The sequence below is a fragment of the Haemorhous mexicanus genome, chromosome 1 (assembly GCF_027477595.1).
Source record: "Haemorhous mexicanus isolate bHaeMex1 chromosome 1, bHaeMex1.pri, whole genome shotgun sequence".
NCBI lineage: Eukaryota > Metazoa > Chordata > Aves > Passeriformes > Fringillidae > Haemorhous > Haemorhous mexicanus.
This window is the reverse complement of record NC_082341.1, coordinates 96,621,430-96,634,122: the sequence shown is the minus strand read 5'-3', so window position 1 is coordinate 96,634,122 and position 12,693 is coordinate 96,621,430. Positions and strand designations below refer to the sequence as shown.

General features: G+C 43.7%; 1 protein-coding gene across 5 annotated transcripts in view; it reads left to right on the top strand.

The window, feature by feature from the left end:
* Nucleotides 1-1,314: 1,314 nt before the first annotated feature.
* The window catches only part of FHOD3 (formin homology 2 domain containing 3), a 373,180-nt gene continuing 361,801 nt past the window's right edge, over nt 1,315-12,693 (top strand). The window contains exon 1 of one of the 5 annotated variants that reach the window (XM_059856914.1): nt 1,315-1,786. In XM_059856914.1, the coding sequence (XP_059712897.1) occupies nt 1,622-1,786 (165 nt within the window). In that variant the 5' untranslated portion in view covers nt 1,315-1,621. The remainder of the gene's footprint in view (nt 1,787-12,693) is intronic. The other 4 variants (XM_059856895.1, XM_059856904.1, XM_059856877.1 and 1 more) reach the window with 4 other exon arrangements.

The following is a 12,693-nucleotide window of genomic DNA, read 5'->3' as shown; positions in this document are numbered from 1 at the left end:
AGAAATCCCCTTTTGTCTCAGTTCTGACAAATACTCCCAAGCCAGTAATCATTCTGGGAGGAAACTGTTGCTTCATGCAAACACTATGATCTAGAGGTCATACTTTCTTGCCTAAGACACATTTCTGTGGTAAATCCCCCAGTTCTCCACCGCTTCAGGTTGTGCCCCTCAGGCCTGTCTGTGAAGGATGAAAGGTTATAAACCATGGCTTTAAAGCATGGGGCATCCCCTTGGGCAGATACTTACCTTGTGCAAATGCAGCCATTCCCACATGTGAGACCCCTCATACTCTGCATTTCACGTGTGACTTATTTCATGGCTCTTTTTCTGCACCCTGTACCCCCGAGAGTGAAGACCAGGGTGTGCATCCTGAATCCCCAGCCATGAGGTTGCAGACAGAGCTCAGATTCACCTCCAAAAGCAAAGAGGAACAGTGCAGTGCTCAGCCCTGTGCCCAGCAAGGGGCTTGGCATTTTGTCCCCATTTTCCCCTGAAAGAAAGAAAAGAGCAGGCCTATGGCAGGACAGAGCCAAGATGCAAAGACAGGCAGTCTCCTGTCTGGGATGGGAAGTCTGCCCAGGCCCTATGCTCTGGGTAGGCAGACAAGCCCCAGCTATGCACAATCCGAATGGCAGAAACGGTTTGTACAAATACAGAAAAACGATCTTGCATCGAATACCCACGTTTCAGGTCAGTTTCTAAAGAATACCCACGTTACAGGTCAATTTCTAAAACTTTACAGATCAGTTTCTAAAACCTTTTTTTTTCTTTTTTTTTTTATTAAAGACGGTATATTTTTTAAAAGCTTTTATTTAGAACAGGGTATTACACTCAAGATTTAGGACATCTGGGATGTTTGTGACAGCAACACCGAGCTCAGTACACGCGCCCTGCTGCCGGGAGCCAGGGGTGATGCAGCGGGCGCGGCCGGCGAGCCCGGGGGCCCCTCTCCCTCTCTCTCGCCCTCTCGGTGAGTGTCTCCGTGCCCGCGGGCCCGGCGGGCCGGCGGAGGCGGGGGCTATCCCGGCCGCTCACCCTCCGGACCCGGTGGAGGCGGGGGCTATCCCGGCCGCTCACCCTCCGGGCCCGGTGGAGGCGGGGGCTATCCCGGCCGCTCTCCCTTCCCTTCCCGCCCGGCACGGGGAGGTCTCCTCAGGTCGGGGGAGGCGGGGCGGCGGCGCGGGGCCGCGCGGGGGCGCTGCGGGCCCTGCGCGCGGCCTGGGGGCTGCGCGTGCCGGCCACGGCATTCCCGCTGCCCGCTCGGCGCGCAGCGGCCGGGAATGGGGGAGCTGCTGCTGCCGCCGCCGCCGCTGCTGCCGCTCTGCCCGCGCCCCGCGGCTCCGGCGCCGCCTTCTCCTTGCTCGGCCTGAAGCGCGCTCGCACTCGTGGATCCCGGCGGGGAAGGGGCCATGGGCCGCCTCCCCGAGGCGCGGCGGCTGTGAGGCGGCCGACGCTCGCTCGGGGAGCCGCGGGGAGAGGCTGCCAGCGGCCGTCTAAGCTGCGCCGGGGGAGGGAGTGCCGCTCGCAGCCGGCGGCGGGCGCGCAGGCAGCACCTCGGTGCCGGTGACTTGGGGGTGCCGCTCCCCGCCCGCGCCCGGCCGCGGCGGTGGATGGATGCGCCATGGCCACGCTGGTGTGCCGGGTGCAGCTGCTGGATGACACCGACCCCTTCAACAGCACTAACTTCCCCGAGCCCACCCGGCCGCCGCTGTACACCTTCCGGGAGGACATCCCGCTCGCCACCCAGCTAGCCGGGGTGCACCGCCTCCTCCGCGCCCCGCAGAAGGTACGGGGGGAGGGCAGGGGCGTGAGAATGGGGGGCACCGGGCGAAGGGCAGCGGCCTCTCCGCAAGCGGGGAGCAGAGGCCGGCGGGCGGCCCCCGGCCCCTGCGGGGCGGTAGCCAGGGCTCCGCGCCCTGGGGGGCGGCCGGGCTGCCCCGCCGGCTCCCGTGCCTCCCCCGGCGCTATCCTTCGCCCCGGCACTATCGGCATCTCCGTAAGTCCTGGGGAGAGGCCCCGGGGGTCGGCGGAGGGGTTCTCTCTGCTGCTCTCCTGCGTTCCCAAACGCTCTCAAGGGCAGCTACCACCTCTGCTTTAGCTGTAGCTGCCTCACTCTTTCCCTAGGAGAGGAAAAACCTCATCAAACCAAAGGCCAAGTTGAGTATCAAGTACTCGGTGCCTGTCCTTCGCTAGCGTTTCCTGGGTATCTGGGGATACTGCGGGATAAGGTGGTGTGTCGGGCCAGCCAGGCTTCCCGGGCACGGTCGCGCCGGCAGGACCCGGGCTTTGCCTGGTGAGGCTTAATGAGCCAGGCAGTTCCAGCCGGGGCTTTGGTAAAAATAGCAGCGTCTGCTGCCCTTGAAACAATTGCTGCTACTAGTCCCTCTTGCGAAGAACTGCAGCATGGCCCTTGTCAAGTCTTACCTATCTCTCCTTGCGTGCTTCTTCTAATAAATGTGCTGGCATTTGTAGCTCTGCCCTTGAAATCAGGCACCCGAGCATTATCCTTGAATATTTAATTTTCAAAGCAATGCCATTGATTGACATAATAATAATGTGTTTTCATTATTATCTTGTATCTGCGCATTAGTTCTGCAGCATGCACTGAAGAAGAAAGGAAAAAATGCCCACTTCTTTTTTTTTTTTCTACAAAGTAAAAGTTGTAAAACTTTTATTTGCTCTGTGATGAAGTGGGAGGAAAATACTCTCTTAACATCACTTGTTGTATTATGCTCATGGGAGCCTGTGGAAAGATGACAAAGGGCTGTGTGTCCCCTTAGATTTAAGGATATCCAAAACCCCATAAAAGTATTTCAGAGAAAAGCTCATGGAGCAGACAGAAGTTTTGCATTTGTAGAACGGTTTCCTTGCATAATAGTTGCCAAGGATACAGCATCCAGTGAACAGAGCTCTGCCTAAAGCACAAAAACTTTGGAAGCTCTTGGTGCGCTGGGTCAATTCTGTTTTCATGTGCTCAGTCGTCCCCAATTCAGAGAGTGGTCCCATTGTTTTCATGGGAGGCTTTTTTTTTTTTTTTTTTTTGGACTTAGAGCTAATTAAAAGAAAGGCAAGATGGATTCTGACACTCAATGAAGTGAATAAAGAGATAGTTTAAAATCTGGATTTAGAGTTAATTCAACTTCATTTTCAGAGATATTTACCTTTGATACATTTTGCTCTGGTTTGAATGCTTCTCTGACAATTTATTATAAATTTTTATACTAACACCACCACCAGCTTGGTTTAGCGTCTTAGGAGCCAGCCAAAATCCATGGCCGCTTGTATATGCTTCACTCCTGCCCAGTCCTTCTGTGTGCAGCATTTCTCAAGTTTAATTAATGCTTGGAAAGTGGACTTGCAGACTTGGGGTGAGAGGTGGCCCATGTCCCTAGAGGTGCTGTAAACCCGGCTATTGAAAGAGAGCTGCTCTGCTAGAGTAGCAAGTCCTGGCCCAGTGAGTTGTTAATCTGAGGTTCTGGCTCTTCCAAATACTTTGTTTCCGTTGTGAGGGTGTAGGCAGGCTCGTTGAAATCTGCTTACATGGTTACAGTTACCTTTGTGTTTGCAGAGCCACCTGTTTCTGCCTTAATTATGTCTCTTAGCTCTCTCTTGGCTTCTACCAGGTAAAAAAAAAGGGTTGGTTGATTAGACTTGTTTACCTTTATTCATTATAATGGAAGCATAGTTCCGTGTTTGCACTTGCTGTCAGGGCAGCGTTTCTGTGTTTGGCATTACATCTTTGTATCTGAAATTTTGTGAAATAAACTGATTTGTGTTGCTTTCTTCTGGTTTTTTTTTTTTTTTTTTTGGGGGGGGGTGGGCATATTCTTTCTGCAGCCTTTCCTCAAGACCATATTCACTGGTCAATAGAAGATCACCACATTATTTGACTAAGAAGAATTTTGCTCCATTTCACTCAGAGATCAGGGCAAATTCTGATCTCAGAGGAATGCAGCTGTCAAAGCAGAGCATAGGTTTAAATTCAGGTGTCGGTTCACATTGACACATCTGAGGTTTGATTGATTAATACTTTGAAAATTGCTGAGCTAATGGATTGAGGGTCCACTTAGTATCATCACGGTGACTAGAGCAAAATATCTTGAAACAGACCTAGGAGTTTCTAGTTCCGATGGTGTCCCTGCCCATGGCAGGAGAGTTGGAACTTAAAGGTCTTCTGCAACCCAAGCCTTTCTACGATGACGATGAAATGCATTGGAACACCAGTGTCTAAATAATTTCTGAAGTTTTATGAACTGGTGGCCTTTTTGCCAGCAGGTTTAGTTGATCAGCACTAGGCTTTTTTTCCAGCGAGTTTTAAGTTGCCATCTCTTGACTTGGGTGAACATTCAATTATTCTCTGAACAGAGCTGCTAGCTTCTTGCCTTCACACCACTGGATGATTTGTACATCTTTTAGATGATGTACTGCTGTGGGATGTTCTTGATAGTATGACAGTGTCAGGAATCCAGCTCACTTCAGTGGGGTCAGATTTCGCCATTGCTGTCTTGAAATTAGTAATGATGACAGTGGTAGTGACGGTGGTATTTTTGTAGTTAGTAAGACAGCTTGTATACTGCAAGTCATTGTAAGTTAATCATGATAAAAATTATTAAGAAAACCATTTATAAAGTAAATGAAAAATTCTTTGACATTTGGACCTGTCATAGTACGTAATTAGATGCTTTTTTGTAACTAACAGATGTTCTAGCTTGATTCCAAAGAGCAGGATTTCTTCACTGTAGTTCTTTGAAAGTACAACTCAATTTTGCATGTTGGTTTTACTGCTTCTTTTCTTTAAACTCACACTTTTACTTGAATTTGGATGCAAGTCTAGATCTACACATTGTCTCCTGAGCAGCAATGTTTTTAGATCCTTATGCAGGTTCACTGGGAAGTTTAGAAACTGAGTTCTGAGAATAATGTTTGGGATGGTCTTTACCACCCAGAATAACGTGGAGCGCTTAAGCTAGTTGTTAGGGAGAACTGATAAGAAGAGTCTCTGCAATCTTTCTTTCACTTGGGATTGGGTGCCTAATTGTATCCTCCTCCCTCTTTTTTTCCCTGCTTCTCTCTATGCACATACTTTTCTCTATATCCATATCTCTGGATACAGCAGCTTGTTGTTCATTGGGTTGTGCTCAGTTCTGTCTGGCATGCACACTGAGCCTCATGGGGCAGGGCACTGTCATCAGGAGTGCTTGTTTCAGGTATCCCCCCTGGTTATGAGTGATTTGGTCCTAGATGGTAACACACCATCCTAGCTGACAATGCTGTGAAGTACCATAAATTCTCTTACAGTATTTTTAGCCACATTTACAAATTCTTGCTGACCAACTATGCCACGTTGCAGAGTTTTTGTGGTTTGCCTATATTGATTTGGCTGCCTAAGGTGCCATTTTGAATTTGGCTTTTATTGTTCATGAGGATTTTAGGTCACTCTTACTGTCTGTTGTATGAAGTAGAACTGGATCTAGTTTGGACTCTGACTTCAGATGTCCCTTTTGCCCATTTCTGTGAACCTTGGGAAAATTCAGAACTGGGTCTAAATTTGTGGCTCAGGCCCTGTGCCAGTAATGCTCCTTGAATCTAATTCAGTACATTGGGTTTGTTGGTTTTGAATTGCTTTGAGTTACTTGATACTTGTAACTTGCTGACATAGGGTCGCTCAGGAGAGTAGCTATATATACATGGCCAATGTCAAGTGGTGTGCTTTTTTTAGAGATCTTCTTCATTATAACTTATTCACATAATTACAGCATGCTGAGTATGTTGCCATAGTCTGTTTTCACATGCCACAGTAGTGTCCAGTGTTAGGGCACCTCTGTAAGAAATACTTCTTTTCAATAACATAGGACATCGCGCTGCCCAATTTATCAACAAAACGTATTTGAAATACTTTGTGTAACAATGGAAAACAACAACAAAAAAAAATTTCCATGCATATGGGGTAATGGTGGAGATAGTGTGAAGGAGAGTTATAATGCCATAAGGATAATTGTTTTCATCTCCTATTCCCTCCGAGAAAAGTGGAGACAATTTCTGTATTTAAATGCCTTCCAAGAATTTGTAATTAGGAACAGTGGAATTCAGAAAACAGTGGTATAAGCAAATAAATCCAGTGAGTGCTAGAGGGAATCAGGAGTTTCATTCATAAAGAAGCCATCCACATTTCTGTCTTCAGCTGCTGTGATTTAGCCCCACATTTAAGCCAGGGCTCACTCTGAGGCATGGTGTGATGTAAACTGATAGCAGGAATAGTTCCACTGGTTGTGTCCTGGCATGGAGCTCAGCTCTGGCATTGAAATCAGTGCCAGGCTATACCCTGGCAGCAGCCTCAGGTTTTCTGAGAGCAGTAAGCCTACCAGCTGGCTCCTCTTCCCTGGGTTTCCTTGGCATTAAGTAATAATGCATTGGTCCACAGGGGCTAGGCAGAAAAAGGAGAAAGTGTGGTTTGAATCCTGGTCTAGGTACTGGTAAAAAACAGCTGAAGAGAGCATTTCTCTTCTCTGAAAAGAGCATTTTTGGGTTAGTCATTATGTTATTAATGGGAGCTGAAGAATAGAAGATGGAAACTGGAATATTGTCATTTTCCCAGGGAAAATGAACCCACACCTAAGGGAAACTGGCTGGTATCTTCTACAAGTATTGCTGCTGAGGACTGGGAAATATTTTAGTTGAGGGCTGTCAAGACACCTAGGTCTTTCATATTCTGCTTGAGGCAGGTGGACATCAGCATTTTTCCGTTCTTTGAGAGGAGAGGGGATTTAACACAAAGGTTGTTTCCAAAAGGTTTCCAAAGTGTTCTGACTCTAGTAAGTATTTCGGGAGCTGACAAATTCCTGTGCTTCAAGAGATTGACCCTGTAGCAGACATATGTGCTTGAATTTTATAGGGAATTATTTATGAGGGCAGAGCAGGGTAGGATACTGCTCTGTCTCCTGACTTGACGGCACAAGCTGCATCAGAGTCCCCTGTGAAGCGCACTTTTCTGGGGGTGTATAAACACCTGCCCTAAAGCACAACTGTGAAAAGCTTCTCAGTCTCCACCAGCTGACTGTCTTCTGTAGTGTGGGCCTTCAAAGGAGAAGAAATACCCATAGAACAGATACAAAGTAATTGTCAAATGCCTGGTTTTACCTCTGGCAGTTTAAGGTAAGAGGACTTTGAAGTTCTTGCAAGGTTTCTCTGGCAAGTTACGGTTTGGACAAGTTGCAGTCCAGTTCAGTTGTTTTATCCAGGCTTAAAAGCTGTGTTTTAAAAGCAGGGGCACAAATCTATCTATCTATCTATCTATCCCAGAGATTCAGTTCCTGACTTTGACACCTCTCTTGTAGGTCGCAGAGTTTGGCTGATCATAACTCAAGAGCCTTCGTACAGCTCCGTGTCAAGAATGATAGGAGCGAGTGTACGGGTAGTTCTCAGGATTCCACTAAAGTTTTAGATCACAGATTGGTCAGATGCAGCCTCTGGAAACTCACATCACCCTGTGTTTCCTGGAGGTTCTTAGTCAAAGAAAGGAGATTAATGGGGAGAAGTCTGACCTTGATGTTATCCTATCACAAATATTGTACTTGCGGTTCCAATTTTTGATGCTTGCTCACAAAACCAGTTTGTAGATATGTCATTTTATCCAAATTCTTCTTGTGTAAAGATTACTAGTGGATTACCGAGCAAGAAACTAAGATGACTGCAGTTCATATCTGCTTTGGTGAAGGAATAGTCAGATATGTGGAACTTGGCCTGTTGCAATCTCCTCTTCTTCCTGTGTTGTTCCAAATAAGAACAAAAGTTCTCACAAAAGTTCTCACAGAAGTTTTATAAGAGTTTTCACTTCCTAGTGCATCCACAGCCATCCTACCTTGCCAGTAATTAGAGTCTAAATGAGAATCCCTTTTCTTTCTGTCTGATCTCACTCACTGGGTTGTGACGATGAGCGATGAGCATTACAGCCTTTGTGCAAATGTATGCAAGGCAGCCGGTCTGTAACTCACCCATCCATTACATTGTCATTGATGACAACCCTACTTGGTTTTACAGTCCATTTCTCTGGCTGGAATTCAGCCAGGGTAGGTTGGTACCTCTACTCATTCAAAAAGGGTTTTGTATTTTTGAGTGATGCAAAGTGGTCTGGGCTGGGGCTATACAGCTCCTTTGGTAAATGCTGCTTCAGTAGGCTGAACCCATGTGCTAAGATATTACTTCATTACCAGCTCAGAGGAAAGAGTGCCAGCTACTTACACCTCTGTCATCACTTTCCACACAACCTGGATTGTGTTATATTAATATTAATTTTATATTGTATTACACTTACTAATAAGACAGCAAGGAATGTTGTTACATATTTTTAGCAGTGGAACAAGTTGGGACAATAGTAGCAGTGAGCTCTCTAGTAAGCCCAGCTACCTAGAAACATCTGCAACTGTCTGGCATATGAAACTATTGAAGACTGTCCACGTCATCAGCTCAACACATATATACCGCAAAAATGCATTGCAGTTTCCAATTTCCATGTTAAAAATAAGTAATTCTGTCATTCCCAGCATTTTAAGGATGCTTAAAAAATATATATAAAGGTTAGACCTTTTCCTTTACTTTCAGTATGACTTCTTGACTTTAGTAGTCATACTTCTCAACTAACCCTCTATTTTGTGAGAAGGATATTTATTTATTTTATTCCACAGAATCCTGGAAAATTGCTAATTTTGGTCCTGCATGCCTAGTTGCTATTGTTAAATATGGGCAATGCATTATTATTAATCTTTTGGTCATATTGGTCATCAATTTACATGGTAGTGATCATTAGGCTTAATAGAAAGGATTGGGGTGACTGGAAAAGCAGCTTTGTCTTCTTTTAGTTGTAGTTCTAGAAGGGTTTGTGTGACAAAATATATATACTTGGAAAAATGAAGCAGACAGTATAGTCTTGTGTCTACTAACAATTAAACTCTTAGTATTGGTAGGATAAGAAGAAGTTGCATAAATAAACAGGTTCTAATACAAAGTAAAGTCAGGTACATGTGATTACATGCAGTAGTGGAGGGTTGTATATGGCTTGAAGCTTTATATTCATCAGCCACAAAAGTAGTAAGCTGTACTTAGTGCAGTTGTATTGCTTTTACTCTAGTGATACAGATGAAGTAGTACACTTTTCCTCTTGTACACAGCATGCATGATTATATTGGAATAAAATGCACTTAAGATAGCATGTATTTCCCTATTTGGGAAAGAAAGAAGGTTTACTTTCATCTTGGTTTCTGTGCTTCTTCTCCTCTAGAAGCCGCAGACTATGCCAGTTGAAAGGATAGTTTTAAATAACTTTGATATTGGTTAAAAAATTAAAATGAGGGACATTTCAGCTTTGTTCCTTGAAGCTAGTTGATTCAGGTTTACTAATTAGCCCTTCAACCTTTGTAAGTGAAGTTGAGAAAATAAGTATTTTCTTTAGAATTGTAAATATACTATTGTAGCCACAAGTAGCAGCATCGGAGGTAAAGTAGCTGCTCTTGCTGCTGGTGAGGTGCCTGTGAATTTGGGTTTAGTTTTTTTTTTTTTTTTGATGGCTTTGTTATTGACAAGGAGAAGATGAAGTCCCTGGACTCTGTCTGGTGGGCTTTCTCTGTGTGTTCACTGTGAGCCATCTGGCATGATTTGGGGGCTGGCAAAAAAGGCACTTGGAGCTCTCACAGCTGTGCCAGCCAGGTTGCTTATCTGAGTGTCATATGCCACGTAAAGCTAGTTGAAAAAGCACATTGTGTCTGCTTTCTTACTTCATTACTGCAAGGCTTGCAAGGGAAGAATGTAATAGTGGAGTGTGCAATCAGGAAACCAACAGGAATCTCATCTGTGCTAGTGAAATGCCAAATGGGGTCTTGTGCCTGTTTTTTCTCAGTGTGGAATTAAAGTTCTGAGTTTTCTCCAACTGCCAGTGATGAACCCATTCTAGCTATGGGGTAGACATTAATAGACTTCTGTTACTTGGAAAAACTTGGCATTTTATGGGTAGTGAAGAAATCGGAAAAAAACACATATCTATGCTCTGTTTATTCCCATGCTGCAGCAGCTGGCCCTGGAGCATGACCTTTGACTCCACACACAAAGGGTTGTTATTTTCCCCTTCAGCTCTAGCATTGTGAGGGACTTGGCTTGTGAAAATCTTGAGTCCTCTGCCCTCTTTAAAGGAGGTCTTGGTGTCTCTGTTATGGAAGACCCTTCCAGGTTTGCCAGGCAGAGAATTAAGGGATACCTGTTTCAGATTCCTGAAATTGTAAGGTTTAAATGTGCTGCCCTGCCTCACAGGCAGGAAGGACCTCATTGTCTGATTATTGTCTATAAAAAGTAAGTGAATTTGCAGGATTTTCTTTGTGTTTTGGTTTGGGTTTACTTTTTTTGTTAAAGTTGGTCACCTTAAAAAAGGTACAGGGACTGGGAAGCTTTAAAGTGGTGAGTTCCAAGGAGATGCAGATTCACGTATATCTCGTTATGGAACTGTGCCAGTCCTAAGGCTTTATGAATTTCAGAAGCCCCCCTCATGAGACACATTTCATCACACTCCTTCCTTTAGGTATCTTTATAGGAAATTGTAATGTGATTTGAAAATAGGTGTTTTGTAAAAAAAAAGGTGTTACTGAGGAAGAAAAGGTGCTGCTAAATTACACTGTTTAAGCTTTTCAGTCTCTACATGTGTTATTTTAGTGTTTTCATCATTCTTTTTCAAGTACTCTACTATGCTACTAGTTGATTTGAGCTTCAGTTGTAAATGTGAGCGACCTGTAATCCCAGTGACTATGAGTAAGGCAGGCAGGCTTCATTCACAGGTGGAAAAGCAGTGTATTTTATTTCAGACAGACGTGACTAATTTATCCTGTATGAACATTCTAAATGATTAATGTATTGCAGTGATCATTGCTGGTCACAACTGAAGGACTCTCATCTTACTGTGATTTTTTTTTGTTCTGGTTTGGTTATAATACATGAGGTGTTTTTGTCTCTGACTACACAAGGCAGAAAGAAATGCAACTCTTCTGGGTGTAGTATCCACAGTTGTGTTTGCCTGTGACCTGAGCACTCCTGTAGTGTTTTATATACAGCCTTCACTTTATACTGTAGTATTGCTCATTATTTTACTTGTTATGTCCCCTTTATTTTTGCGCAGAAGTGAGCTTGAATAACTAACTGCAAGTAATGCACTTAGCTTTGTTATACTAGCCTTGTAGACAAAAATGTGTTCTTGTTTATATGCTAATTTCAATTGTTGCTCTTTTTACCCTAATTAAAAAGCCAATTTGTCTGCAGTATTGTTTCAGCTACTGTATGGTGGCATTAATGGATGTTGTTCTGCCTTATGTGTGCATTACTGTTGTTACGCTTCTTCTAGACTGAGCCTTGTCTGGGAAGAAAAATGAGTCATTTTTCTGACAAAGCTGAGAGTTTGGGGGAAAGTGGTGGAAGAAAATCCTCATCTTTTAGAAGTTAAAGAAGTGTAGTTTCTGAAGCTTAAGATGGTTGTCTCAGTTCAGATGCTGCTGAATTTGCTAAAACCTAAAATGCTTTTAGGTTTTCTGTCTTCTTAATGTGTTTTTTTTTTTTTTTTTTGCTTAGTTTTGAAATGTGGATGAGAAAGCTACCAGTTATCAATGTGAATTTATGTTAAGCCTAGGGTGTGCCCATATCTTTGAGTTTCTGAACTTACTGTTCAGAGACTCTGAATCTCGTTTTTTTTGGTGCCTTCATTTCATCTTGCTAAAGAAAAGTGATCAGCACTCAAAAATGTGCCCTTTGGAGAAATGACCACCTGTAGTAAGTTTGAAATCTGGGAGCTTGTTATAATGGAGAGATTTATCTCAAGATACAGATTTCTTTCTTTGCTAATTAGATGTGCCCATAATTTATATAAGTGTTTAGCTTGAAACTCCTCAGAATATGTATATGTTCCTTTTAGTATTTTTCTCTCCTTCATCAAGGGGTTTGAAGGAAGTGTTTCCTAGTGGTCATTTGTATAAAGATGAAGAGGAATAGGATATTATTTAGGCTACTTTTCAGAGGCTGTATCATAAAAAATTATTGGTCCTGGGAAACTGGTAATGGAACACAGCCCTAAGCTTCCTCATGTCATTATTTAGTATTCAGCCATAGTTTTAGTGTGCAAAAGTCTTTAGTGTTTGATGAATCATTTAATTATGTCCTAGCGAATGTGATTGTATTGTGGTGTCACCTGTTTTTGTTTTGATAGTTTCAAAGCATTAAGTCCTATAGGTCCTAAGTCTGATCCTGTCTGTTACACAGCAAGGTTAATTTTAAAATTTAAAAACAAAATAAATCTGTATAGTTGGATGGGAAAAGCCTGTAAATGGGACTCCTGAAGATAAAAAACACAGTAAGAGTGTCACATTTTTAATTAAGCATTAGCACTTGAATATGTAAAAATATATTGGCTTGAAAAATCTTAATTTTTCTTTTTGGCATTATGAAAGACAGCTATTTAAAAGCGTCCTTGCAATGTTGTAACTGCTACCTCAGCACAAGAGTTCAGGAGAGCTGGAATGTGGGCAGAGTTGTCTGAACGCCTGGCAGTGAAAGTAGAAGGATATTGATTTTCAAGATTGCCAGAATGTTGTCTGTCTTTCATAAGTGGTAAATCATATTGAAAGGAATTGGAGTAAAACTGTCATTTGTCTTAACGTTTTCCTTTGCGGT